The following is a 25639-nucleotide window of genomic DNA, read 5'->3' on the forward strand; positions in this document are numbered from 1 at the left end:
GTAGGGCAGTATGCTTATTAGGTCTAACCTGATTGGTGGGGCTGTATGGTATTTACGTTTTGCCTGATTGGTAGCCTCTGCTGATTGGTCATTTACGGTTTACATGCAATGGGATATTTACAGATGGCTAATGCACCGATTATTATGTTTTTTTTGTCTTCATCGCTATTTTTATTGTTGCAGTATGTAAGGCATTTTAATTTATTTTAAATGGGTAATTTAGTGGAACTAGTTCAGGTGCCAGGAGGAAATGGCAGGGATGTAGTGGACGACTATGTCCTGTTATGTATATCTGTGCACTTAAGGTGCACATGTCATTGAGAGAGAGGGCAAACTAGATGTATCTTTTGATCTAAATAGATATTCTTTTATGAGACTCAGGAACCATTGAACCAGTGGGGCCTATTGAGGTCCTTATCTATCCCTTTCCTGCACCTTCACCTCTGTTCTCTCGTAACCTTAGATATGTACTCTGGTCATCATGTTTTCTTCCCTCCCTGCCCTCATAGTTTGAGGGGTTGTTCCGATGTTACACTGGACAAGACTGTGATGGTTTCTTTCCTGTTTTATGAATAATGTATTTTGTTTTGAAGGACTGTTTTGTAAAGGTTTTGAATCATTTATTTAGTATTTTGTCCCAGATGTTTGAAGTGCAAATGTATGCCAATCATTCAACTTTTTATTTCATACTGTGACGTAAATGGTAAAGTGTTCACAGACTTTTGCAATTGAATTTTAAATATAATTGTACAATCCTATGCTGTAGTTTATTCTAACATGAAAGCTCCTTTTTAATAATAGTAGTTCAACTACTTCTTGCAAGAGTGGAACAGCATTCAGAAATGGTAAGATTTGAAGATAATGAGGATCATTTTTTTATGAGTTAATAGTTCATGCCTTATCAGTAGTCAATCCCTTATCAGTAATCGGTCTATTCTATCAGAGGAGGAAACCCATGTCAAATAACAAATTATTTTACAGTTACTGGTCACTCAAGGACAATTATGGTAAAAAATACAGGAGGTCTATATTATTTTTGAACTACTGTTTTTAAATAATCATTATTCATTTTTTAATTTTTTACTTTTTGTAGTGCCTTGGTGTGTATAAGTGTAATAGCTTGATACTTCCAAGTAGGAAAAGTGCTGGCTGGGACTTAAAACTACCAAGTGTCTTATTGGTCTTCCCTGCCTTGCCACTGAAGAACACATCATCAAAGTAGTGCTCCAGTACTGTTATGTGAAGCAGCCAAGATGCAGGGTAGGATTCATGTTGCCACCTGTCAGTCCCACCTGACAGATCTGGGCCAACCTGTTAAAGGATCTGTCTTAAACGTAGTGATCGGTGGCATTTCAACTATTTTGACAACTTTGGGAGGTGATGAAATGCAAAACCTGATGTCAATGAAATTGTGAAGTAAAGCAATAAAGAGCATGTCAAAGTGTATCTTGGCTGTGTGCCTCAGTTATATCTGCAGCAATTTAACAACTATCGGTCACTACATATGCAGGTATGCACGGACACATTGATGCAATAAAAATAAAAAAACTGGTAAATTGTCAAATGTTTTATTCAAACACCATTTTAAAAATTCTAATTATGGCTGGGGGTTGTTGTTGATTGTAGACTTTGAAGTTGGGATATGCTGTAGACTGGTCTGTAGACTGTGAGGTTGTGATATGCTGTAGACTGGTCGATAGAATGTGAGGTTGTGATATGCTGTAGACTGGTCTGCAGACTGTGAGGTTGTGATATGCTGTAGACTGGTCTGCAGACTGTGAGATTGTGATTTGCTGTAGACTGGTCTGTGTAGTTTTATGAAGGGTGATTGTAGACTAGACTCAAGTCCATTCTGAAAGAAAAACTATGTGACATTTAAAATAAGGAACATAACTGATGCCAGGACACTTAAAGACATTTGACTTGTTCTGCTGTTTCCACCTGTAAACAGAAAAATGAGTAATTTGTTAGGGAATAAGTAGTCATCAGGTATTGGTCAGGTAAAAGGTATATATATAAGATATTTTAAGGATTACTAGGGGTATGTGTAATTTATGATATCACATTAGATGTGTTCAGTTTGGTGTTCCCTGCCTTTAAATGTATTATCAGTATGAACATACTGTAAACAGTGATTTCTTAAGTTTTCCAATCTCAGTGTGTGTGTGTGTGTGTGTGTGTGGTGAGCTCACCACTATGCAGCATGCCCTCAGTGAAGGCCAAGGAGCCATTGTTAGGGGCCGGGTCTACCTGCAGGAGCCTGCACATTAGGGAGTATATGTGGATGCTGTCGAAGGGCTCGGACACGTAACCTTTCTTGAAATCTGGTCCAAAGGCTCGAAAAATCATTTTCATGTCCATTAGCCCATTGTGGAATCCATGATCACCTTTGTTCACATAGACGAGGAGTCTCTGTATGGAATCAAACATGGCGTGTTACGCTCGTAACAGAGTCTAACGTCCTACTCTGTTAATGAGACTACTGTACTTCTGTACACTCGCAACCAAAACAGGAAACTGCTATGGTTTCATCGTGACCTACATGACTTTGTGCAGAGTTGTCAGATGACTGAGCCTAAATGTTGTTTTGAACAGATTTAATGACAAAGGTCAAACACTTACAGAGTTTAGGTTGAAGCCCTCATCAGCTATGATAATGATGGGTGGGATTCTTTCACTCTTGGCCAGATGAAAACTCCATGGCATGTCCTCTTTCTTGAAAACCGTGAGGTTTGGTGCCTTGGAGAGAGCATCATAAACTTCCTGAAGCTTCCCTTCTTTCGGTGTTACCATCCCATACCCTCCGTAGTCCAGGAGCTCAAAGGAAGTCGTCTGGTAGAAGTTGAGGTACTTATTAAGGATGATCTCGTCTACCGCAGGTCTTTTTTTAATGGTGGTCATGCCATGATCTGAGGTGATGATCACATTGAGGTGTTCTGTCAGACCCCAGCGTGTGATGGCGTCCCTCAGGTAGCCTAGGGTACGGTCTATCTGCCTGATGATCTCCCTCCTCTCTGCTGTCTCGGGGCCCACAGCGTGGCCCACGCTGTCTGGCTCCCCGTAGTAAAGAGTCACAAAATCAAAGTCCTCCTGGCTGAACCAACTCAACACTGTCTCAATGTTACTTTGCCACTCGGTCTCGTTGTCGTCTGGTTGACCGGGCTTTTCCACCAGAGCTCTGTTTACGGATTGGCCGCTGTAATTGGCCCCTCCTCCGGGGTAAAAGAAGGAGGCGGTTTTCAGACCTTGGTTCTGCGCTGTGATCCAAAGTGGCAGCACACCGTTGTCCCACCACTCAGATCTCTGCATTGTGGTTTTGTGAGGAACTTTTTGGTTCGTTGAGGTATTGAACATCATGTTGTGGACAACTCCGTGGTCCTCTATCCATCTACCTGAGATGACAGACAAGAAGATGTGAATGTGTGAAATATTTCACCCACAGCTGAGCTCTCTGAGGTGTTATCAACAAGGAGTTGCTGGAATTCAGAAGTTATTGATGATCAAGCCGTTAACTTGATAGTTGATGAACTGTAACATGTCAGTGAGGGTGACCAAAGTCTCATGAGGCAAACGATTAAGTTGATTATATAATACTGAACCAGAGCAGAGGTGAGCCAGGTTTTTTTAAACGGAAGCTTTACTCAAACACTAAGGTAATACAGTTGATTTAGTGAGACAGAGGTAACGGTCTGATCTCTGAGGAGAATCACTGTCCCTAGGAAGACTCTTGTTTGAATAGTATTTTCCTCCCCATTGAACCATGTCTGTCATATTTAAAAATGAAATTATTGTTATCATTTATTTACAGTGTACAAACCCTTTAAACTAAACATTGAAGATGTTCAAAGCTGCGTTGTCAAGGAATAAACACTTAAACCAAATGTTAGCTAATATACACGCCGTCATTATAGTACAATATCATAGGATTCCCAGCCAGCTGGTGTGGTGTGGAGCAGGTGATGACGCTTCCTGATGCTTCCTTACCAGTGATGGTGGTGAAGTGAGAAGGAGAGGTCATGGTGATGGCTGGTGGAGTGATGTACTTGGCTTTGACCCCATCCTGCACCATTTTGTCCATGTTTGGGGTGTCCACATCCTGGTCGTAGTCCCATCTAAAACCATCAAAAGAGATCACCAGTAACTTCTTGTTTGTTTTCTTGACCAGTGGTACTGAGTCTACGCTAAGAATTATTGCCATTAGGCATACCAACAGCTCCAACTTCATTGTGATGTCTGTGGTCACTTGTACAGCTCACAACTAAAGCATTTGGACAAGATGCGTGGTTTTATACTCGTGGTGGTTGGTGGGTGGATAAGGATAAGCTTAAAGATTGTTCTCAAGGATAAATCCTTGGGCATGTTTCAAGACCTCATGTTATAAACTGTTATCTGAGATTTATTGTTAATGGCTTGTGTCAGGCCAGAAAATGAAACAACCTCTCAGATAAGGTTTTGCCTACTAAGCAAAGAGGGAGAATTCAGTTGCTTTGATTTAAATGGTATTTGTTTCGTATTTCTGTGTAGTCACAGATGGCCTTGGGTTCGGCACTATCAATTCAAATACAAAGGTGTAAAAACAACGCATAGTGATATACCGGGGTGAAGTCACGATACTGTCAGCGAGTCATGGTGCATCCGGGAGGTTCTCCGGAAGTGGGAAGGAGTGAAGTGGAGTGTGTACTGGAAATGGGGAGGAGTGGAGTGTCTGTCGTTTCTCAAGACGTTGTTAACTGTTGTCATTTGTGCTAAACCAAGATCAATAACTACCAAGTTGTATCTTGATGTTTCGTAATGATGAGCAGCAAAAAAAGATATAAACAAATGAGACTGCTAGTTTTGCACATAGCTTGATAACAGTGTCAGATACAGTTCACAGAGTTTACAGAGTAGTACTGTTTCACAAACTGTTCCAATAGACAGTCTTTCTTATGTTCATGTTATTAGGACTGGCAGGTGTACAGTAGGTTCATACTATTTTAGGTACTCACATGCTACAGTATTTCCCCTAAGCAACCCATCACAAAAATAGCTTAATTACAATAGTGTGCTAAAACAGGGGGTGGGGTGTGTGTGTGTGTGTATGTGTTTGTGTGTCACAATTGAGGTGCAGTTGCTCCAGATAGGGTGAATGGAGAATCTACTCAGTGGGATGTTGTGGTATCTCAGTAGGACGTTCATGTGCCTGTGTGGGCGGGGTGACAGCCGTAGGTGGAGCTCCAGTGAACAGAGAGGATGGGCAGCATGATGTCACAGTCACTGTAGTGCTACCACAGTCCTGCATTCCTGCTCCTGTCTGGAAGCCTTGACAACAAAAAGGAAATCATGGCAACTTTTAGGGTCTTCTCAAACAACACTCAGCAAAACACAACACAATCTGAAGACTGGACCGTTGTGAGTAAAACTTTCAGAACTTTAGTCAGAACCCCCCCCCCCCCCCCTCCCCCCCCTGACTAAAACAACAACAGCAAAACACTTAAATTGATTCAGCTAACACATCTGTCCTATCCACAGGTTTACACTGCAGTCAGGTGGATCCAGTTGATAATGGCAGTTCTGAGGTATGGAAGAAGGATTCTCTGTGTTATTATGCACTTCAGTTCTGTTGTGTCGTCAGCCTCATAGTACAGTTATAGTAACCAGGTCCTTTAATGTCATGCAGCATTTTAGGAGCTGGATCCATTGTTTTTCATGCATCTTCCAAAAAACTCACCCGGACTCCAGAGGTTAGTAAATATGACCGGCTTTGCCTTGGGAATGACATGTATTAAATGCTCTCTATGTTTGTCATGTCACATTGTAGAATTGAAGATTAGACTAGAGAGGACTAGAATGATCCTTGTTAAAGATGATGGTCTCCTTCCCAGATCCAGGCTCTGTTTCTCCTGAGTGTGACAGACATGCTGCTGGCACTGGGCTGGCTGGTTGGAGCGGTGTTGTTTTCCCAGGGTCGAGATAATCACACCACCTGCTACAACCTGCACACTTTCGAACAGGTATGACCTCAGTGGGCTAATCTACACCACCTGGTAATGTAACAGCCCTAACTTGAACATTGCAAAAGTGAATTGATAATATTTGGCTCGCTGCAAAAGCATTGAACTCAATGATATTGCTTGGAGAAATAACTGAAGATTAGCTGGCAGACAATTGGACTTTCCAGGTCTCTACCTAAGTAGGCCAAATAGAACTAGAGCAATAGGGACAGTTTCAGCCCAGTTTCACTTGTTCAGTGTTTAGAGCAGGACAACACTGGTCTGTGGATGACCCATTTCCCTGGTTCTAGTTTACTGGCCCATGGATAAATAAACAAGGCAATGTTATGAGCAAATCAGTCCTTATTCAAACAGAATATTTTCTATTAAAACGCATCAGGGGAAGTCAATTGCAACAGTTTGGCATTGCGTCATGTTCCTACTTTCCATAGTTTGTCTGTATATTTGACAACATACAGTAATCTAATTAGGGAACCGAAACAATTTGTGATTCCAGGCTGGACTTTCTAGTGTTGCCCTATATTTTACCAATACAGCTCTCTTAGTTCTACCTATACATCTCCTCAGATCCTGGGGACACATAATCATCTAATGTAATACTAGTGCATCCTGTAGTGTGGTAAATGATCTGTAATCTGTTGTTACATATTATTGACTGTTTTCAGATGCTGTACATGACCTCCTTCAGCTACACTGTGAACTACATGTGGGCTCTTTACAGTAGCATCAGCACAAGGTTCTACTGCAGTGTCAGTGGAGGTCCTTCTCAGGTAGGTGCCTAACTGTAAAACACAGTTGTTGTATATTCAAAAAAGAAAATCAGGTGGTAATACTTTGTGTAACATGACCTTAAATTCAAGAGATGAATGGTACCATCTGGGGTCTCTCCACCTCATAGTTTCTCTTGTCATGTTTCAGTTTCCCCGCAAAGTGAGCACCTTCTGCAAGATGGCTGCTTACATGTCCTGGTAAGCACGGTGCAATGATGCACCTATCAGCACCCAGACTGTCCCTGCCTCTGGTACGGCCTGCCTCTGGTACGGGCCTGCCTCTGGTACGGGCCTGCCTCTGGTACGGGCCTGTCCCTGACTCTCTATTCCCTCAGGGTGCTTCCTGTTCTCCTGATGACGCCGGTGTTGATAACTGGAAACATGGAGAAGTGCCATGCAAACTTTAGTCAGCCTTACCAGTAAGTCTGGAGTGTCGAACTGCGTCAGAGAGCACTTGTACAACGGTAACAAACGTTGTCGTTAAGCACATTTAAGATATCAAAGGGCTAGGTGAATGTTTAAGACAAAGCCAGCAGCATCCACAGTCCGAAATATTTCTTTTGGATAAAACCATTTTCATGGAACCTTTTTCAATGATTGATCAATGATTGATCTGACTAGTATCCCTGTCCCTGCTCACCAGGTGTCTCCTCATGCACACGGGGGCTCTTTACCCACCCCCCCATCCCACAAAGGAGCACCAGATCACAGCCTGCACTCTGGTCCACCTGTTCAGCATTGCTGTCTTCCTGCTCGCCTTCTTCTTCACCTGGGTGGGGATTGTGGTGAGTTGGATCTTTGGATGATACAAACTATGCTGAATAGGCATGTATGGAAAATGACAACCAATCAGTCAAAACAAACCTTATGTTCACACACACACACACACACATCATACACAATCACATCCATGGATGTACCAGTGAAGTCAAACATCTCTTCCCCACCAGGTGCTGATTGGAAAGTCCCGCCATATTTACAGACGTTGCGTCACCTCCAGTGGTTTCCTAGGGGACCGCCAGTGGGCATCCCTCCGTGTTGTGGACAGACGTGTTCTCCTCTACCCCTCAGTCTTCCTCTTTTGCTGGGGACCAGGTAACTACTGACCCTCTGAACAAACATGGCTTGCTTGTGTGCTGCCCTGCGCAGGATTGTCTCTCTGACAGAGAGAGCATGTCTGTGTGCTTCTGTCTCCTAGCTGTGTTCCTGGCAGTTCTCAGGCTCTACAAGCCCACCGCAGTGGAGGGACTCGTGGGAGTGGTGCTCTACTTATTACAGGTAGGACTCCATCTGATCACCAATGAACAAATCCTGACAGCGGCGTAACAAGGACTTGGCGGGCCCGAGTGCAGATCTCACCAACGGGCCCCGTACCGACCTATCGTCAGGCGAAATTATTGAGTTTTCAGTTTAGCGATGCGCAAGGAAATTTAGGCTACTCATGATGTACAATTAAGGGTAACGACTGCTCCTTCTATGTGAAGATAGATTACGGTTTTCAAAAGTGAACGGCTCTGACTCGCGAGTCTCTGGCTCTAGATTATGCTTGCTACAACACAGAATGAGCATAATGGAACAGTCAGTCGTGAGCTATTTTCCGACTACATCCTGCACATAGTTTACTATATCTAACCTGGCCGCTGCCTGGTAGCCTAGGCCTATATGTGCATTTTTATGACGTTTAATAGCCATGTCAACTGCATACACCAGACAGTAAATGTTATGTAATTATTAGCCTACCCTGGTGGCTGAGTTTCACACTCATTGCTGTTGCCGGGCTGGGGGTCAGACGTAGCGTCCTCTTCAACACGCTTCGCCACAATCCAAATGAGGATAGTTTTGACAGCTTTGCCACCCTTACATCTTGCTCTTTTCGTTCCTGCCGCTTTCTGGAGCCACTTTTATGTTAAAGGGTATGGCATGGGGTAGCCTAATTCGCTTCAAAACGCTAATGCAACACAACTGTAGTATCCCAACAACTGTCTGTGGTATTCCAACAACTGGATGGGAACAATCGTGTGTGGGTGGGCGGGAATCTTTGACAACAATATTACCCAGACATCCTTGCTATTTTTCGAGGGCAATATTACTTAATAAAAACGACATTTGTTTCATTCAGCAAAAGGCAAATGAGGAAAAATTAATTATTTGCTGTTGTTAACACTGACTGTTTTTAAAATGTTTATTGGGCAAGTGATAGCTCATAATTATGAATAACTGACACCATAATTGAGAAATGTTTGCGAATTGATAAGAGTGGATCATATGTGATCCTCAACTTGCGGTATAACAGCGGTGCAAGGGGCCTGGTCAGATTGCCTTAAGGGGCCCGGTCAGGTTGTCTCACTTTTACTGTGAGATCGAGGACGGGCCCCCTTTTGCCACGGGCCCTAGTGCAGCTGCACTCCTTGCACTCCCTATAGTTACGCCACTGAATCCTGATCACGCAATGGTCTACAGGAGGCGTTTGGCCTAACTATTCCCCTACCTGTTACTGTAATGCACAGCTTTTCTGGCCTTTGAAAGTTATGGCAGTGTGTTCTGGCTAAACAACCCTATTCAAAGTAATTATTCATCAAACAGTGCTGATATTGGGACTAGCTTGTTAAAGATTAAGGTAGAAAAAAAAGATGTCCCAAGAAGAAGGAGTAACCCTGCTCTACCTTCACTGGCTGATTCCATCCCCGTCTGTCTCCCCCTCAGGCCTTCTCCTCAGCCTCCCAGGGCCTCCTCAACTCACTGGTGTACGGCTGGACCCAGAGCACCTTCCGTTCAGCTAGCAAGGCCTCACTGAGGGATGTTGATACCCAGACGCCACTTCTCCAGTCTCAGAAGAAAGGCTACCAGACAGGCCTGCGCACCATGGGCTAGGGGAGTCCCTGGCCTCGGCATACTAGAGAGGCCAGCACACCAGACTACCCTGTGGGTAGAAGAGTGTCTGGGGCCGTGGTGTACCACAGTCGTGATTACCACTGAACGAGAAGTTCATAACAACGTCAGGAGGACACTGAACTGTACCAGCTGTGTTTCTGTTGCAGGGCTTGGAAAATCGGGGTTTTGTTTTGCGATTTGGGGAAACCCCTTTGTTGTGTGTGTGAACAGTTATAGTAGTTGTTGTGGTTGTGAAGAAGAAGTGCAGAAACTGAATAAGAGAGAGACTTTCAGCTGCCAGGCTCTAAAGAGCAACCATAGTCAGCAGATGAACTGTCAGGGGGATTTTATACACAAGGAAGTGTTTCACTGAAACAGGAAATGAGACATCTGTACTGGTCACATCAACTCCCTCGCCTGGGCTGTTTTGATGGTTCACAATGGAACGCAAAATGTTTTCACATTGTCTCACAAAAATCCCACTTTTCTCTATGGCAGTGTGGTTGAAGAGCTTGAGAACTGGGTGGAAAAGCTCCTAACAAACATGTACTGAGGGCCCCTAGACCTCGCCCTAACACTCACTTCACATTGCCCAACCTTGCAGAAGACCCTCAGAGGCACCGTCATATTTGATCTGGAATCAATAAGGGGACGTCATTCACAAGGCAAACTCTTTGTATAGTCATGTGACCCTGGCCATTGTGAACAGGCCCTGTGTAGAGTGTGGGATGTTTTTTGCAGGTCAGCACACTAATTCTTGGTAATGCGATGGAATGTGTTAGTCAGCATAGGACAACTTTGCACAGAAGGCTTCATGCTGGGCTGTATCTCCCTTCTATAAAATAATATTCTTATCCAATTGCCGGACAATGTTTTGAAAGGTTTATGCAGCTTGTGGAGTTTTATCTTATGTGAGAGGTTGTTGAAGGCAACTATAAGTGTTTTTGCTATGCATGTCTTATACCCTTGTGGATTAAACCTTTTTAGTCTGTATTATTGACACCTCAATAAGGTTTAATTTCAACGAAGTAAAGTACTAATTTAATGCTCATCTTTACAAAAGGTGTGAACTACTACAACATTCTTAAATCTTTTAATTTTTTTATTGTGACATCACATTTAGAATTCTGTCATTTGGATTTACCATGAATAACAATAAATTAAACCTCCCCCAAAAAGATTGTGTTTTTCTTCATTGTGTGCCAAGATGAAGTCTTCACACACTCTCCTAAGAGATTCCAGGGTTTTTGAAAGGTTCATGGACAGGACGGGTGAGCATTTTCTATTTTTTATTTTTTTACAAATAAACCCTTTCAAATTTGATCGATTAATAAATGGATTTGTTGTCCTTGTCATGCACCTTTTCATTCATTCATGATGTTTGAGGACTGTACAGAAAGACAACCCAATGACAGGTGGCTGAATGATAGAGAATTTTCATCAGATCAGGTTAAAATGTCCCCGATATGCAGCACACGACAATCGCAACACAGACGTCAGGATACCAGCTATTTCTCCCTGCCATCCAGGTTTCCAGTGGGGCCCATTCTTCACCCAGACCCCAAGAGTAGCTGAGCACTCCATCCTGGGAGCTAAGGCCCCCGAACCCTTCTTTCCTCCTCTGAAGCCTGCGGGGGTCACCTCCCACCTCAGGCACTCAACCAGGAAGGGGGGCAGCATGTCCGTGGAGCCCAAGCCCACCTCAGACTACCTGGACTTCCGATTCCTGCGAACCTGCTCGACGCTGGAGAAGATCCAGGGGGAGCTGCTGTACCGCTGTGCCAGCTGCCTGTGGTACTACCCAAGTCTGGTCTCTCTGCAGACACATATCCAGCAGGGCTGGAAGGAGGGCTTCAGCTGCAGAGTCTACTACAAGAAGCTGAAGGAGGTTCGCTGCCAGAGCAAAATTAAAAGACTCCAGGGAGGGCAATTTGAGGGCAATGACCCGCCGCACGGCAGCCCCTTTTCACCGGGGAAGAAAATTGTGACGTTAGGGGAGGATGTGAGGTCACAGGGTGGAACCACCGGGGAGACCGAGCAGAGAAACCGTCAGGTACAACAGTGGCTTGCTGAAATAGAGGGCTTTACTGGCCTCTAAAGTCCACAACAATGGTTATCAGGACAAATGGATCTCTATTTTCATTACAAGCTGATTTTCATGAAGAGTGTTTTTATAAATTCTTTGAAAACATTCTCAGTTTCTACTTTTTATCGAAAAAGAAAAATCCAAGACAAGATTCCTAAACAAATTTGAGTTTGTTTTATACAGTACTGCATTGAATTACACCAGCAGACAATACTGAAGTGTTCATCATATTGCTTCCTTGACTTTTCCCAAGTCACCTTGTATTCCCACCTACACATTCACCTCCAGTCTCTGTAGGCCATGCAAAGACAAGTCAAATACCAAGAGTTTGACTGGCAAATGTGTTTTTCACATGTCCCAAGGACAAGAGCAGTCTGACACCTCTTCACACAGCTGATCAGGAGCTGCTGGTGAAGAAAGGGTCTCTACTCTCAGGTAAGTGTCTTCATCAACAACTAAACAATTCAGTCTGGCTCTGTTGCTATAAAGTGTTTATCAAGTCCTATTCTGTACCTGAAGTACATAGGGATAGAGGTGTACCACATGTTTGTAGAAACGATGAGCCTTGCAACTGGATGGTTCAAAGGTTCTACTGTGTATGGGCCGCCCGTTAGGACTAGACATGATGACCTGCCATGCTCCACATCCCAGAGACTGCACACCTACAGAAGGGCCTACAGAAAACAAGGGATTGCCTGCAGTATCTGTATTAACCAGACTGCTTCACATTCACCACTGCCTCTCCACATGCTTAATGTTAGTCAGACGTTTTTGCGTGTGCATTTTTTATGTGTTCGTTAAGTATAATACCACTAATCGACTTGGTTCACAGAAGTTTGAGAGCTGTGCAAAGTATTGTGAGCTGGAAGTAGTGGCTACATTTGTCTCAAAGTTTGGTAAACAAATGCAGTCAACACTTTACCTGCGCTCACTGGTAATGTGTTTGACCGCTGAACTCAAAATGTAGAGAGGAAGGTATGATAATTGCACTATACAACACAAACAAATTCAGAAGACATATTGTATCTTGAGAAGCTTTTGTCCACAAATTATTATAGTTTTTGTACACATTATTGTAAAACCAGACATCAGGTTTTGGTATTTGTTTGCTGATTGCAAATTTCATTTGTAGGCCATGTAGCATATTTGTGATACACACAGCATGCATTTACAAACACACTGATGCATGTTACTCTCATAAGCTAATTTCTGTCCAGCAACATTCCTGAACACCCTTGTGTTTCTGAATCGCTAAGCCTACCGCTAACTAGCTTTTAATCCAACTTCATCATCATTGTCCCTTCTGTCACATTAGTTTTGAAGTATCAATTGACACCACATACCAGCCTTTGTCAGCCAGATTACCCAAACAACAACAAACTGTAAACTAAACTGTATCTGTTTTCAATGTTTGCTGTGCACAAGGTCAATATGGGTATTTGAATGTGGCTATTTGAATGAATATGTAAACTTGCCTTTGTCTACAAAGGCAACAAACTGACAAGGCAAACTGCTGAGGTATTAGGTGACAGGGCTGGTTTGCTGTCATGTGAACTTGTAACAAAACCACAGTTCTGTTTTATTGTGTTCATTATTATGTGACAGCATATGAGTGTGTGAAGATATTTTGCCAAGCTACATTGTTCATTCTAGTCATACAACTTATTATTATGTTACCCCCCCCCCCCCACACACACACACACCTGCAGGGGAAAGTGAAGTGGGCCCACCTGAGGTACACTGTTTGCTGTGCTTGGCAGTGGTGTCCTTTTACAATCATGGGAATCTTACCAGTTATTCTGCTAACCCTCACACCTTTTCACCCAGGTATGGACAAAGAGAACACCTAGATCACTTTCCTTAGTGATATCTAATATCCTACCATCAATCAGTTGTTTAAACAGATGCATGTAGGAACCATGTGACTATGCCCTCAAGTCTAGTATTGTGCCACATGAAGTGTACATGACGGAGACCATGATGCAGGCGGTATCTGTCGCCCTCTAGTGATGATCACTAGATTGTTCTGCACACGTTTACTGTTCCAAACCCTATTTCCATTCAGATCTCAAATGAATGATCTAACCAAATTGAATGAGTATGTTTAATTCTCACCCCTCTCTGAAATCCACAGCCATGTCTTCTCTGAATAGTTATGGGACAGACTTCGTCCTGGCCTTCCCCGAGAACATTGCTTACTACCATCCATGGAAACCTTTGAACCAAGTCCAGATCACAGCCATGGATGGCAACTATAGAGTCAATATTGTCATGGAGGATGTCAACCAGATCGAGACCGTATGGGTGAACCAAGGTCAAATGGTGGTGGTGAACATCTCAGTCACGAATCAGCAGAACCTGACGGAGCTTGACAGGTCAAACATCTCCGGTAAAGTGCTGCATGTGACCAGCGATGGCAACATCACGGTCCAAGCCGTCAGTCGACGAGCACAAAGCATCCAGACCACACCCATTCCACCAACACAAGGGCTTGGGACAGAGTACCACATACCTGCAATGTGGCACCAGGCACCTTGGGGACCAGGTACAACAGGCTCAGCTCCGAGCACACCAAACGGAAGACACCTAAATATGACGCGCGTGGAAGAAGTGGTTTTCCGACTCCTTGTCGTCAATACTCAAAACACGAACGAGGTAACCATTTCGGAGAAGGGTGAGAACAAGACATCTGTTACACTCAGACCGTATCAGCTTCTTCAACTGTGGGTTAACATCTCCCAGCCAGGGTTGAGGGTATCTGCTGACCATCCCGTGGCTGTCCTCCTCAGCCACCCTTGTGCTTTCTTCAGTGACTGCAGCTGCAGCATGCTGGTCACCTACCTCCCCCTTACCCAGAACTGGGGCTCGAGTTTCCTCATGTCCGCCTTCATGGGAAACAACACAGAGAACGAAACCTTCCTCTTGGTATCAACGGACGAGGACGAGGGTCTCCCCGATGGACAAGCAGGCGACCAATTTTCCTCTCTGTTGGAAATCGATTCCACCAATCCCATCTCCCTCACCCTCATGATATCCAACATGCTCCTTAACCTCATCCCTCTCCAAGACTTCTCCTCTTGCTTCCTTCTCCACACGCTCCCAACTGCCGAGAACAGAGTTCTCCTGATGGCTCCTACCGAGAACACAGATGGGGTGCATTTAGGTACACAGCCCCTGGCAGCTGACTGGAACCCCATGCAAGGCACCAGCCACTCCTGGGCGCTGGTGGAATTAGACGCTGGACGTGATGTGACAGTGCTTTGGCATAAGTCCTCCAAAATTGCAGTCTATTACCTAGGGAGTGAAGGGACAGCTGTATTTGGAAGTCCAGCTCTAAGTCTTAGCAAGTACCCAGGTATGGTGATATAAACTTAAACAGTCACATCATGTGCCAATGTCATTTTAAATATCCAATGCATGTTTTGTTTGAAGATGATTTTAGTTTGAATCAAATGTAGCTTAAAAATTGAATGGTTTAAGAACTAAGATAGTTGTGTGTTTTCTTATATCGGTATGTTGAGGTAATGTTGCTTGTAAACAAACATAAGTCCTTTTCTCCCATAATCCTTCTCTCCTCCAGATCAGAGGGGCTGTGTATTGATTCCCGAGGTATTGATGGTGGGAGAAGAGGAGGTTGGCTGGCCTGAGGCACTGACATACTGCTATAAACGGGGCATGGTACAGATCAGCTTCAGCACTAATGACTTCCTGCAACATGTGACCGAGGAGGTGGAGAAACAGAAAGCTGTGGGGAACATGAAGAAGGAGGTGTGGATAGGCCTGCGCCGCAGCTCCCTGACTGGGGGGTGGTACTGGTACAATCAGGCTGCCTTGGATGTCACTCGCTGGGCCGCCAATGAGCCAGGGCACCCAACGGAGGGCCAGTGTGCTGCCATGAAGCTGGATGACTACAGCTGGAGTGACCAGAGCTGCTGTAAACCCCTCCCGGCTCTTTGCTACAGAAAGCCGTTCTACTTCCCTCTGACCTAGGTCTCATTCCAGAGCTGAGTCGTTTGGACTGTAGCAAGGATTTTTTTTTTTATCACAAGTTTTTAAACATATAGTTTAACAAATAGTCATATATGTTGAATGTAAAGTCTTAACAATAGAATTGCTGTCGTTTTCAGTGCTGTTTCTGTGATTAGATTTAAAGTTATATTAATTATAATATTATATTGTGTGATTAACTGTACTGGTTTGGTGGAATTAAAATATTATGGATCCAATTTGTGTTGGAGAGGTTAATATAAATGTATTACTCTGTGCATGCATTGACACTTACTTTGATTTCAGAAAGAAATCCATTGTGTGTCAAAGGCTGAGGCATCTTAACAGTGACATGTAGAAATAAAAGAGGATAAAGTTCAGTTGGAAGTGTCTCGTTTATTGAGTTTAGTTCATAAAGACGCATGGTTAGGAGGGAAAGCAACGTTTCGTTCCCAGTTTACATCTGTGTGGGCGTACATGTGCCTCATTTCAGCCAGCAGTATCTAAGCCCCCCAGCAACATCCAGGTCCCCGTCCCCAAGAGCAGGAGGAGCTTTGCCCCCAGGGAGACTGAGAGCAGCAGCAGCAGCGGGGGGCCCTGCCCAGCAGGCGGGGGCCTGGGAGACAGCACGTACAGGGTGGCCTGCTCTTTCCCCAGGGGATTGGACGCACTGCAGGTGTACTGCTGCCCAGGGTGGACATCCAGCAGCTGGCTGGTGGTGTGGTGCTCTTCAGGAGCGTCCTGGGACAGCGGAGAAAGGGAGGCCTCCTCCAGGAGCTCATCCTGGCTAAGCCACTGGATATCAGGGAGTGGGGATCCCTGGACACGACACAGAGCCTTGTAGCCAGAGTCCTCGCTGCCCTCCACAGACAGGCCCAAGATACGTGGGGCCGCTGGCCACAAGCACCACACATAAGAAAGTCACTAGAGAGGCAGATTGGCCAAAAACAAACATGATAGTACACCTTCAGAATTAATATTGTCCTCCCACCACAAGTGAGTCTTCCCCCCTAGGACACCCCCCCCCCCTGCTACTTCCCCTCAACTTCTCACCTTCCACTCGGAGCCTGGTGCCCATTTTGTCCTCGTAGCTGGCATGGGCGTGGCCGGGCACCTCTACACAGCAGTAGTAGCGGCCAATGTCCTGCAGGGCGGCATTGGTGATGCGCAGGGAGAGGTCATGCTGGCGGGGGATCCCCTCCAGGCGGTAACGCTGGTCCTGCTTAGGACCTGGCTGGCAGCTGCTGGTGCTGCTGGGGCTAGAGCACTGGAACAGGACCCTGGAGCCCTGGCCGTGGCCCAGACGCCACAGCACCTTCAGGGAGGAGTGCAGCGTGTGGTGAGGATGGGTGAAGGAGCAGGGCAACACGACGGGGTAGCCCTCCATGGCCCTCACTTCAGGAGGAACCTTCATGGACCAGCCCTCGTCATTGGAGCCCCACACTAGAGGGGGAGGGGACAAGAGCAACAGCTGACGCAGCTCTGAAGGTTGGAGAAGCTGTAAAGTTACTGCCACTAATAGCCTGGCTGTGAAGACACTGTGAGGAGGCGAAGATGGCTGCCACACTGACAAGATCACCCATTAAAATGAAAGGAGCCAAGGCTTGCGATTAGGCGATTAAAGATCATTGGAAAATAATGAAATTGCTCCTGTGTTTCAGAACCCTGGCTCCTCGTGTGTTCCTTGTGTGTATGTCCCTTGGTTATAAAGTATGGTTGATAACTTACCTTCAATGACTGAGAGCAGGAGACTCAAAGAGAAAAGCACGGCTTGAATGTCCATAGCCAGACTGTCCTGTTCAGGATATTGTATATTGTGAGGTGTGTGCGTATGTGTGGGTCCCACTTGACTCACTGTCTCCCAGCCTCCCAGACACAGTGTCACAAGATTTGTCAGTATTCCCAGTACACTGCTATAAAGTGTAATTCAGTATCTGAGTACATACTTTCATGTCTAATATAGAGTGCACTACCACATTATTCCTAAAACACATTTGAATCTTGTGTACTTGTATATCAGATGAGGACAACATCTGTCCTTGAGAGCTTCCATTTAAAGTGATTAGACCAATCCACCATAAACCAAAGTTACCCTGACGTATATCCAAAAACAGAAGTCAAAAGTTTAAAATAATCGACTTTAAACGGGAAGTGGGTGTGAGAGATTTCACAATGTTTCCTGTCAGCAGCTATTTTCCTGTTTCAATGGTAAGTGCTCATACATGTTCACATCTTGATCAAGGACTCAAAAGGAGACAGTTGTCTGGAACCATCTTCCGTCCAGAGATGGAGTCTGTTAGACCCCAGATCCTTCTCACCTGGAGGGTCATGTGGACATTGCTACTTCTCTGGGTCATCCCTGGTAGGAACCGATCATCCTGGAGCATTCTTCTATTAGCATCTCTGGAGTCATTTGAGTCTTTGTAATATACTTGTGTTAGTTTTATGGTGCATTGATTGTGTTTCAGAGCACTCTAGATGTCTCAGCCTTTGTTGTTCCCTCTAGGCGTACTGTCCCAGGACTGGCACATGACCACAGCCCCTGTGGTGAATGGCACCGTAGGAGAAGATGTGGTACTGCCCTGCACCTTCACACATCCACAGCAAAACACATACTCTGGGGTCATCACAGTTCAGTGGCTGTTCAGACAGTCGAAAGCAAAGCCTTTCTTTGAGTGCAAGATGCAAAATGTCACACAGAGAAAACCAGATCGCTGCCTGGTCTCTGAATCCTCGCTGCGATTCTTCATTCACGAGGATCCTAGAGAGAGCAAACTTTCCCTCCTGGTTAGAAACCTGACACTCACAGACAATGGAGACTACTTCTGCAGAGTAGAATTGGAGTATAATAGATGCCAGTCTCCAACACACCTCAACGTCACAGGTGAAGGCATACATTGTTTCTATGTCAATATCATTTGAATATAGTCCTCTATATTTTAAGCAGACACATTCTAAAGTATCTTTATAAAATACTGTGGAACAGAACATGTTGGAGTGTATTTGATTAAATACTAGTTCTAGTCAGGAACTTAAGGAACATAAAGAGCCTGTGTTCCTTCCTCTCCAGCTCCGGTCCAGATTCTCAGCCTCACATGGGACAGAACAGCCTCTGGCTCAGGGAATGGCAGCCTTTGCTGTATAGCAGAGGGCAACCCCCGGCCTTCCATCACCTGGCTATCCTCTGGCCAGGAGGAGCCCTCAGGCCAGCAGGATTCCCCTGGAGATTACCAGATCAAAAGCTCAATCCCCTACTCCATCCAACATCAGTACACCTGCAGGGCAGACAACAGGCTGGCGAGAGCAGAGGCCTCTTTCCCCCCTAAGGCTTCATCCCTCTCTGTAGCGCTTTCTGTCTGCGGTGTGATGCTGGTGCTGCTGCTTGGTGTTGTGGCTGTGTTTTTGCTAAGGAAGAGGGGTAGGTTGTGTACTGTACATTGAAACAAGATATTAAAACGTAATTCATATCTTTGGGCATCTTTACTCCAGATGCCTTAGTATGTTATGTCTTTACAGTTACAGTTCTGTCATTGAGGGTTTCTGCTGTCTTTGTTCCCCTTTCCTCCCAAGGAATTCTGAGACTCTGTCCTTCAGACAACAGGTGACATGTGTTCTGAAATAACTGTTTGTTTAACTGCATTAATCAGGTAGCATTGAATTAACAAGATTCTCTCCTTGCCCAGGTGTGAAGAGCAAACTAAGCCAGGTGTTTAGCCTCACGCTGGTTCAGTGTTGTTTACATTGCCTCACAAAGGCAGTAATAGTGAGTTATGATTCTCCTTGTTTTCCAACGTCTGAATTAATAGAAAATAATAACATGGTGAAACTGCTTGTCAACAGGTCAGTCTTGTGAGTGCCCTATATATGCCAACAGCACAGACTTAGGTGAGTATTATCAGAGTGCAAATCATACAGTGACAATCAGGGGGGGTCGACTTCTTCTCCAGGCCGTGTATCGACCCCCCCCGACCTGTTGTTTTTACTTCTCTTGGGGGGTCCAAGTCTTAATTAGGGGGGTCAAACCCCCCCAAGCCCACCGGTAATTTGAACCCTGACTATTATACAGTTTCATCATGGCTAACGATCATGTCATTGTTTTCATTCTGTTGCTATTTTCCAAAACCCAGAGAAGAGACCAGAGCGGAATGACCTGACGGAAATAGGAGCTGATGAAATGGAATTGGTTTACTCAGTCATTCACATCCCAGGTCCACGTGAGTTTTACTCTTCAGTGTGTTTTACAATTCAAATATTGAATTAGCCCAGAGTTTCAGTATTGTACTGAACAACACCAGTACCCTCTTGCAAGTAAACATAGTCACGTAGCTCTATGTTCTTATAGCTCTCCAGGGGTTACCTCACGTCTCCACAGCAGACGAGGGTGAGTAGCAACAACAGACAGAGTGTACCAACCGACTGACTTCACCAACAGAGTGACTGTACCAACAGACTGACTTCACCAACAGATAGACTTTACTGTACCAACAGACTGACTGTACCAACAGACTGAGTTCACCAACAGACTGACTGTACCAACAGACTGACTTCACCAACAGACTGATTGTACCAACAGACTGACTGTACCAACAGACTGACTGCACCAACAGACTGACTTCACCAACAGACTGAATGTACCAACAGACTGACTGCACCAACAGACTGACTGTACCAACAGATTTTGCCTTTGCTGCTCAGGTGTCAACTACGCTTCAGTGACTTTCTCCTAACGGCAGGAAACAGGAGAAGAGATTGTTCCATATTTGAAACCAACATGTCCCACGCTGTGTAAACTGTAAACCGACATTTCCTATGCTGTATGAAAACAATGCTTCCTTTAGGAAGTAACAGCAGAAAGGTTTCTGACAGCCATAGGAAATCACTTTTCCTTTGGTTGGTATTAACTAATGCTAAACAAGCTTTTGGCCGTTTTTCTTCATTCACGATGATCCTATAGAGAGCAAACTTTCCTGTTTTTGGTTGGATTTACGAAATAATTTCTTGTTTTGAGAACATCTGACTGAAAAAGTCTAGGGAAAAGCCACAGACAAATTGTTTGTGATACAAAGTATGTTGCAAATAAACTGGGATGTGTTTGGTTAGTTGATGTTTGTGGCATGTACAGGCTTCAGCTACAGGCAAACGTGCTGAAATATCTATATTGTGCGATTTCTAAAACCTCATATAATTAATGAACCAGCCTACAGCAAGGCAACCCAAATTGACTGCACTAACCTCCACATTACCCCATATTACCGATGTAGCTCACCTAATCACACTGTTCACAAACTTGATTTCAATCTGTTAATTTACCTGTCGCCCATGTCTCTACTGGACCCCCCCCCACACACACACACACACCCTCATATCCTATCAATCATTATATTTATACACGTATGCCTGTTATTGCTTCAAGTAAAGCAAATAAACATACACATTTGTTGGTGTGTTAAGGAAGAATTCGAGTGGCACTGTGTAGATCTGAATAGTCAAGGGATATGGTTTTAATACAATTTATTAGACTATACAATTACATAAACAAAGCTTTGCTGATCAATCACAGCGAAGGAGGTGTCATCTACACAGGTCGTTCGCAGGAGTGATGATCAGCCAGCACACATGCACTGCCTTATATAAACTTAAGATCAAATGGCATTCCATAAGGTCAATCAATCAATGAAGCAAACTCTGTGATTGGCTAACTCAACTTAGTGACAGCTTGAAACAATACCAAGTGTCCAGTGTGTCCCAAAGTTCTTTGATGTCACAGCTCTCTCCAGAGCAGTAGATAATAAAGCCACAGGGGTTGACCAGTCAAATGGTCAACTGTCCTTTGTGTGACCATCTTCAAACAATACTTTTAATTAACACAAACAATGAAACAGGACACAGTCCTTCTAGCCAAAGTTCAGAGCAACTATCTCATTGACCCCTTACAGTAACCAGAGGACAGAATGCCATATAAAATGCTTCACCCATCCCCCAGGGCAAGCTGCCCACAGAGCCATCAGCACCTCACATTCCTTTGAACTCAACTTAATTATCTTGCCTTCCTGTCTCTTACCAATGAACATAGAAGATTATAGATTTCATACACATACATCTATGCATATGACCAACATTTCCATTACAGGTGTGTTCTTTGAATTTGTGAGCTTTATTTTTAGTTGGCAATGTGCAGTGTGGCCTAAACTGAAACTATGTGAAAAAGCTGTCGTCAGCTGGCACACGTGAAGCTGAATGGCTTTTTAGCCTACTAATGACTGTGGCCTTTTAAGGGTGTGGTTCCTGTTTGACCGTGCAGACTTCTCTGGTATTGCTATTTAAATCTTTTTCCATCCCCAGAGAGTGCTAATGTGTTTGTTTGTGGACTTAGTGCTACTTTACATGATTTGGTGATAGAGAATGTGTGAGCCACAAAGCTTGTAGCTTCTATACTAGTTATAGTGCACTTTAGTAGGTGCGTCCCAACTGTTGCATCATTGCTAGAAAACAACTACCTTTTATTGTGAATTGTTTAGAAATGTAGGAGTTTATTTCAAACTGACAAATCAACTCGAATCGAAATTAAATAAATAAAAACAGCCAAACCAAAAGTCAAAAAATGTATGTATTAACATTATGATAGTATGTGATAGTAGGTTGTCTCGCACGGGAGAACAAAGTGACCGTTTTTTCATGAGTATGCTAGATCTACTTCGGAGATTAAACTTTTTGATTGCGATTTCCTATTTTCAGCATGGACTAAAAATCAACTGTGAATCCGTTGATGTTGTAGCTGCTCGTTTGCTGAAAACCCCACCCCCATGACTCACACACGGGTAACAGAACAGCACAGACTTTTGCGTACTGTTGGACACTTAACGGCGTTTAACGGTTGATATATCTTGATAATAGGTATTTTCTACAAATATAAAAATGTCTCACACTATTGTAACTACCACTACTACAACAACATCGACTTCTGATGGAGGTTTTTTTAACATGGGCTACACCCGTTCCACACACGGTTTACTGAAGATCGCTCAAATGGTGAGATCAGATTATATCGTTCCCCACAGCCTGCAATAGCCTTCTAAAGCCAATAAACTTTTGTTAAATTAAAAGCCGTTTCTGATCCTAATATTCTATGACGATGTGGATGTATGGTCTTAAACAACGCTGTTTCAAAATGTGTTTGCGAGTCTTGAGACGACTTTTCATAAGCCTACGCTTCTTTTCACACATATTCAAATTATATATATATATATATTTAAAAAAAAAATCTAAACTCATAGCTTTTATGTTGGAAATTGGGTGTTAAAACTCGCTATTAATGATGGTGACGTTTAGCTTTACTTCCTATTCAAACTCCTCCTAGTAGATCTGTCATGAAACCCGGTCATACTACAGTATGCACACCAGCCCAACTCGGCTGCACACTGGCATCAACCTCTGCAGTTTCAGGAAATACTAATAACCAATTTACTGAATAACAAATAACTCATGTCCTGTTGAGGGTTATTTCCTCCCGGAAATGAGTCTCTGCAGGTTGGGATGTCTGCAGATGTTTTTGTTATTATTCACTTAAAATATTAATGACAAATAATTTTACGTCCCAGATGGAACTAAAAAAAAAACCCATCAGGATAAGAAGTAAACCTGTATGTGTGTTTCCAGGTGGCACTCCTGATAGCGTTTCTGTGCGTGCATCTAGCCCGGGGATGGACAGATTGGTCAGCCTTCCGCTACTTTGAGGTGGTGACCCTGTGGTTCCTCATCGCCTTCCTCATCTTTTACCTCACGTACCTGCTCCGCTTGCAGAGCAAGATCCCCTGTATCAACTGGACTCTGACAGTGAGCGACAATGCACACATTTCAATCTCTTTCTTGCAATTTGCATGACTTTTTTGTTTTTTTTCTCTCTTGAATTTACAAACCACCTATGGCCATTCATTACACCCCCCCCTCCCTCCACACACACACACGCACACACACACACACACACACAAGTGGGTAATGTGAACCCAAATATAGTTTTGTGTTCTAGGAGTTCTTCCACTACGCCGTGGGGACCATCCTGGTTGGCATAGCCTCCATCGTAGCAGCTGTAAAGAGTAGCGGAGTGTCTGAACTGGTGGCCGGGTCCGTGAGTGACCTCACTGATGACCACTCGGATTACTTCACTGTTACTGTTCTATGGTTTTAATACTTGGCTCCAGAGTTTGAGAATAAGTAGAAATGTGATCATTTTGATCTAATGTTAATGTGAGGCTTCAACTACCAAGCAGTCAGGAGTTAAAAGACATTTGTGTTGATGAGGATCTCTTTATTTATTGTAACACGTCTATTGATATTCCTAAGTGTATCTTTTAAGAATAGCTTCATTTCATAGAAATGCTTCACATACCTACTTTATATAATAGTAGTGTGATTTAAATTTGGAAAGGATTCAACCTGAACTGACTCCAAGCCTGTTGTGTACTCTGTCAGGTGTTTGGCTTCATAGCCACGTTCCTGCTAGCTGTCAGTCTTTGGACTACATACAAGGTGTCCTGTGGCTCCCAGCCAACCAGTAAGTCAAATGATTATTACTAGTTTTCAGGCACTGGTTGCTTAGTGACATGACTGACTCGTACGAAAAATATTTGATTACAGCACTTCAAATCATGACATTGTTCGTCTACGTCGTGGGGGGTTTATTATGTAACAGCTGTACTCAGCTCTCCATCCTCCCCCCTCTCTTAATTGTTCTATCTTTCTCTGTGTCTGTTGTAGGTGCATCTGTTTAAAATGGATCAAGTGTGCCATGCTCGGAAGTTCCAAGGCGGCTCAATTTTTATGATTATTATCAGTGTGCTGTGTGATGGTCACTTTCAGTGCCTAAGAACTCCCCATGTCTGTTTGCCTTTTAAATCCAAATCAGTATTGGAAAAAGATATACTTTTATGTTTTCTTTCCCCTTACAGAATCAACACATCAGCTCTGGGATGAGTGCTCTCAAACTCACTTTTATTAAAGATACATTTGCATACATTGCATGCATATTGAAATTGATTTTTGAGTGGAACAACTGCTGAGATTGTAATACCTCCTGGGTCTGTTTCAGCAGCTGGTATTGGCTCGTAGTTGTATAACCAGCTGGCTTGTAGTTGTTCTGTACTGGTGAAACTGCTAGTTGGGCATGTTAGGAGTGGAAAGTGTCTAAAATGTTTGCTGTGAGTACGTATTTATTTATTTTTCATTTTTCAGTATTTGAATTTAAAGTGCACTATGAAGCTTTGTTACCAAAAAACGCTGGTAGATTAATCATCAAAACTATGATGCTCTGATATCAGTACCTCTCTATATGTGCCTATGTGTTTCCAGGTGGTGCATTAATAGTAATCTGACAAGCAGGTTGCAGTTCCTATTCAGATCCAGATGACTGTATACCGTATTCTGAGTGCCTCAGCTACCAGAGACAGTGTTGTTTTAGCTTCGACATGCTTGCTCACAATGCCATGCATAATTAAACTCAGATTTGAAATGGATAGTTAGAATTTTTTTTAAGTTTAATAATAAAAAAAACATGCTTTTTTGGCTGAAGTAAAAATGTGTACATTTCTTTGATTCATTTTTAGATTAAGAACATGTTATCTATCATTGATAAGGACCAACGCAACTTATAATTAATGAAAATATGTGGTACATGCTTAACCAGTAACACACTGGATAGTTTGTCTACAGTCACACTCCTAAAGGTGTGTATTTAGATCCCCTCACAGCAATAGGAGTTTGATATAATTATGAACATACCAAACAAATGACATGTATCAGAAATGTGCTTGGCCATTCCTGGAGCAGTATAGTGCAACACACAGACCATCTCGCTAGAGGGAGATGGGAAGGAGGAGCCAAAGTGAGAGATGTCTGTAGAGCTTTTTGGATTAGGAAGGCCTGTGTGGAAACATGAG

At 43.8% G+C, this 25639-nt stretch overlaps 6 protein-coding genes across 7 annotated transcripts; 4 read left to right on the forward strand and 2 right to left on the reverse strand.

Annotated features, from left to right (window-relative positions):
- Window positions 1-492: 492 nt before the first annotated feature.
- On the reverse strand, window positions 493-4231 carry zgc:153896 (uncharacterized protein LOC569930 homolog). The gene is made up of 4 exons (XM_047034522.1): window positions 3985-4231; window positions 2623-3392; window positions 2193-2412; window positions 493-1941 (listed from the first exon to the last, which is right to left on the reverse strand). Exons 1-4 carry the CDS (start codon window positions 4223-4225, stop codon window positions 1865-1867), a joined length of 1308 nt encoding a protein of 435 aa, XP_046890478.1. The 5' UTR covers window positions 4226-4231; the 3' UTR covers window positions 493-1864.
- Window positions 4232-5079: 848 nt separating this feature from the next.
- On the forward strand, window positions 5080-10795 carry tmem116 (transmembrane protein 116). Its single transcript, XM_047037986.1, has 11 exons — window positions 5080-5391; window positions 5512-5558; window positions 5660-5723; window positions 5865-5993; window positions 6659-6763; window positions 6912-6961; window positions 7099-7182; window positions 7407-7548; window positions 7714-7858; window positions 7962-8041; window positions 9467-10795. The coding sequence occupies exons 1-11, from the start codon at window positions 5323-5325 to the stop codon at window positions 9632-9634; spliced, it is 1083 nt and encodes a 360-aa protein (XP_046893942.1). The 5' UTR covers window positions 5080-5322; the 3' UTR covers window positions 9635-10795.
- Window positions 10796-10892: 97 nt separating this feature from the next.
- Window positions 10893-15946, forward strand: LOC124476527. The gene is made up of 5 exons (XM_047033720.1): window positions 10893-10905; window positions 11164-11687; window positions 12083-12155; window positions 13855-15075; window positions 15301-15946. Exons 1-5 carry the CDS (start codon window positions 10893-10895, stop codon window positions 15708-15710), a joined length of 2241 nt encoding a protein of 746 aa, XP_046889676.1. The 3' UTR covers window positions 15711-15946.
- A 158-nt stretch (window positions 15947-16104) lies between these two features.
- On the reverse strand, window positions 16105-17502 carry si:dkey-11p23.7 (V-set and Ig domain-containing protein). The gene is made up of 3 exons (XM_047041231.1): window positions 17436-17502; window positions 16761-17150; window positions 16105-16600 (listed from the first exon to the last, which is right to left on the reverse strand). The coding sequence occupies exons 1-3, from the start codon at window positions 17488-17490 to the stop codon at window positions 16197-16199; spliced, it is 849 nt and encodes a 282-aa protein (XP_046897187.1). The 5' UTR covers window positions 17491-17502; the 3' UTR covers window positions 16105-16196.
- Window positions 17503-17927: 425 nt separating this feature from the next.
- Window positions 17928-20806, forward strand: siglec15l (sialic acid binding Ig-like lectin 15, like). Of its 2 annotated transcripts, XM_047042979.1 has the most exons (9): window positions 17928-18069; window positions 18214-18591; window positions 18778-19125; window positions 19278-19308; window positions 19391-19413; window positions 19548-19592; window positions 19835-19921; window positions 20050-20088; window positions 20403-20806. In XM_047042979.1, exons 1-9 carry the CDS (start codon window positions 17994-17996, stop codon window positions 20432-20434), a joined length of 1059 nt encoding a protein of 352 aa, XP_046898935.1. In that variant the 5' UTR covers window positions 17928-17993; the 3' UTR covers window positions 20435-20806. The 2 variants fall into 2 exon arrangements, with proteins under 2 accessions (XP_046898935.1, XP_046898944.1); XM_047042988.1 differs by lacking the exons at window positions 19278-19308; window positions 20050-20088; window positions 20403-20806 and having other exon boundaries at window positions 19835-19922.
- Window positions 20807-22495: 1689 nt separating this feature from the next.
- Window positions 22496-25278, forward strand: cmtm7 (CKLF-like MARVEL transmembrane domain containing 7). Its single transcript, XM_047043002.1, has 5 exons — window positions 22496-22736; window positions 23364-23540; window positions 23734-23832; window positions 24177-24258; window positions 24462-25278. Exons 1-5 carry the CDS (start codon window positions 22623-22625, stop codon window positions 24473-24475), a joined length of 486 nt encoding a protein of 161 aa, XP_046898958.1. The 5' UTR covers window positions 22496-22622; the 3' UTR covers window positions 24476-25278.
- The last annotated feature ends 361 nt before the right edge of the window (window positions 25279-25639 follow it).

Source organism: Hypomesus transpacificus, chromosome 2 (genome assembly GCF_021917145.1).
Source record: "Hypomesus transpacificus isolate Combined female chromosome 2, fHypTra1, whole genome shotgun sequence".
Lineage (NCBI taxonomy): Eukaryota > Metazoa > Chordata > Actinopteri > Osmeriformes > Osmeridae > Hypomesus > Hypomesus transpacificus.

Excerpts from the sequence above, each read along its gene's own strand:
- zgc:153896 (XM_047034522.1), bottom strand. The coding sequence starts at position 4,225 with ATGAAGTTGGAGCTGTTGGTATGCCTAATGGCAATAATTCTTAGCGTA. Across the intron at positions 3,393-3,984 it reads TCACTTCACCACCATCACTG|GTAGATGGATAGAGGACCAC; the intron begins GTAAGGAAGCAT and ends CTGTCATCTCAG. Across the intron at positions 2,413-2,622 it reads AGGGCTTCAACCTAAACTCT|AGACTCCTCGTCTATGTGAA; the intron begins GTAAGTGTTTGA and ends GATTCCATACAG.
- tmem116 (XM_047037986.1), top strand. The coding sequence starts at position 5,323 with ATGGCAACTTTTAGGGTCTTCTCAAACAACACTCAGCAAAACACAACA. Across the intron at positions 5,724-5,864 it reads AACTCACCCGGACTCCAGAG|ATCCAGGCTCTGTTTCTCCT; the intron begins GTTAGTAAATAT and ends TCTCCTTCCCAG. Across the intron at positions 6,962-7,098 it reads ATGGCTGCTTACATGTCCTG|GGTGCTTCCTGTTCTCCTGA; the intron begins GTAAGCACGGTG and ends CTATTCCCTCAG.
- LOC124476527 (XM_047033720.1), top strand. Across the intron at positions 11,688-12,082 it reads CCGAGCAGAGAAACCGTCAG|GACAAGAGCAGTCTGACACC; the intron begins GTACAACAGTGG and ends ACATGTCCCAAG. Across the intron at positions 12,156-13,854 it reads GAAAGGGTCTCTACTCTCAG|CCATGTCTTCTCTGAATAGT; the intron begins GTAAGTGTCTTC and ends TGAAATCCACAG.
- si:dkey-11p23.7 (XM_047041231.1), bottom strand. The coding sequence starts at position 17,490 with ATGGACATTCAAGCCGTGCTTTTCTCTTTGAGTCTCCTGCTCTCAGTC. Across the intron at positions 17,151-17,435 it reads CCTGCTCTCAGTCATTGAAG|TGTGGGGCTCCAATGACGAG; the intron begins GTAAGTTATCAA and ends CTCCCCCTCTAG. Across the intron at positions 16,601-16,760 it reads CACCAGGCTCCGAGTGGAAG|CGGCCCCACGTATCTTGGGC; the intron begins GTGAGAAGTTGA and ends GCTTGTGGCCAG.
- siglec15l (XM_047042979.1), top strand. The coding sequence starts at position 17,994 with ATGGAGTCTGTTAGACCCCAGATCCTTCTCACCTGGAGGGTCATGTGG. Across the intron at positions 19,593-19,834 it reads TGCCAACAGCACAGACTTAG|AGAAGAGACCAGAGCGGAAT; the intron begins GTGAGTATTATC and ends TCCAAAACCCAG. Across the intron at positions 20,089-20,402 it reads CGTCTCCACAGCAGACGAGG|GTGTCAACTACGCTTCAGTG; the intron begins GTGAGTAGCAAC and ends TTTGCTGCTCAG.
- cmtm7 (XM_047043002.1), top strand. The coding sequence starts at position 22,623 with ATGTCTCACACTATTGTAACTACCACTACTACAACAACATCGACTTCT. Across the intron at positions 22,737-23,363 it reads TACTGAAGATCGCTCAAATG|GTGGCACTCCTGATAGCGTT; the intron begins GTGAGATCAGAT and ends GTGTGTTTCCAG. Across the intron at positions 23,833-24,176 it reads CTGAACTGGTGGCCGGGTCC|GTGTTTGGCTTCATAGCCAC; the intron begins GTGAGTGACCTC and ends GTACTCTGTCAG.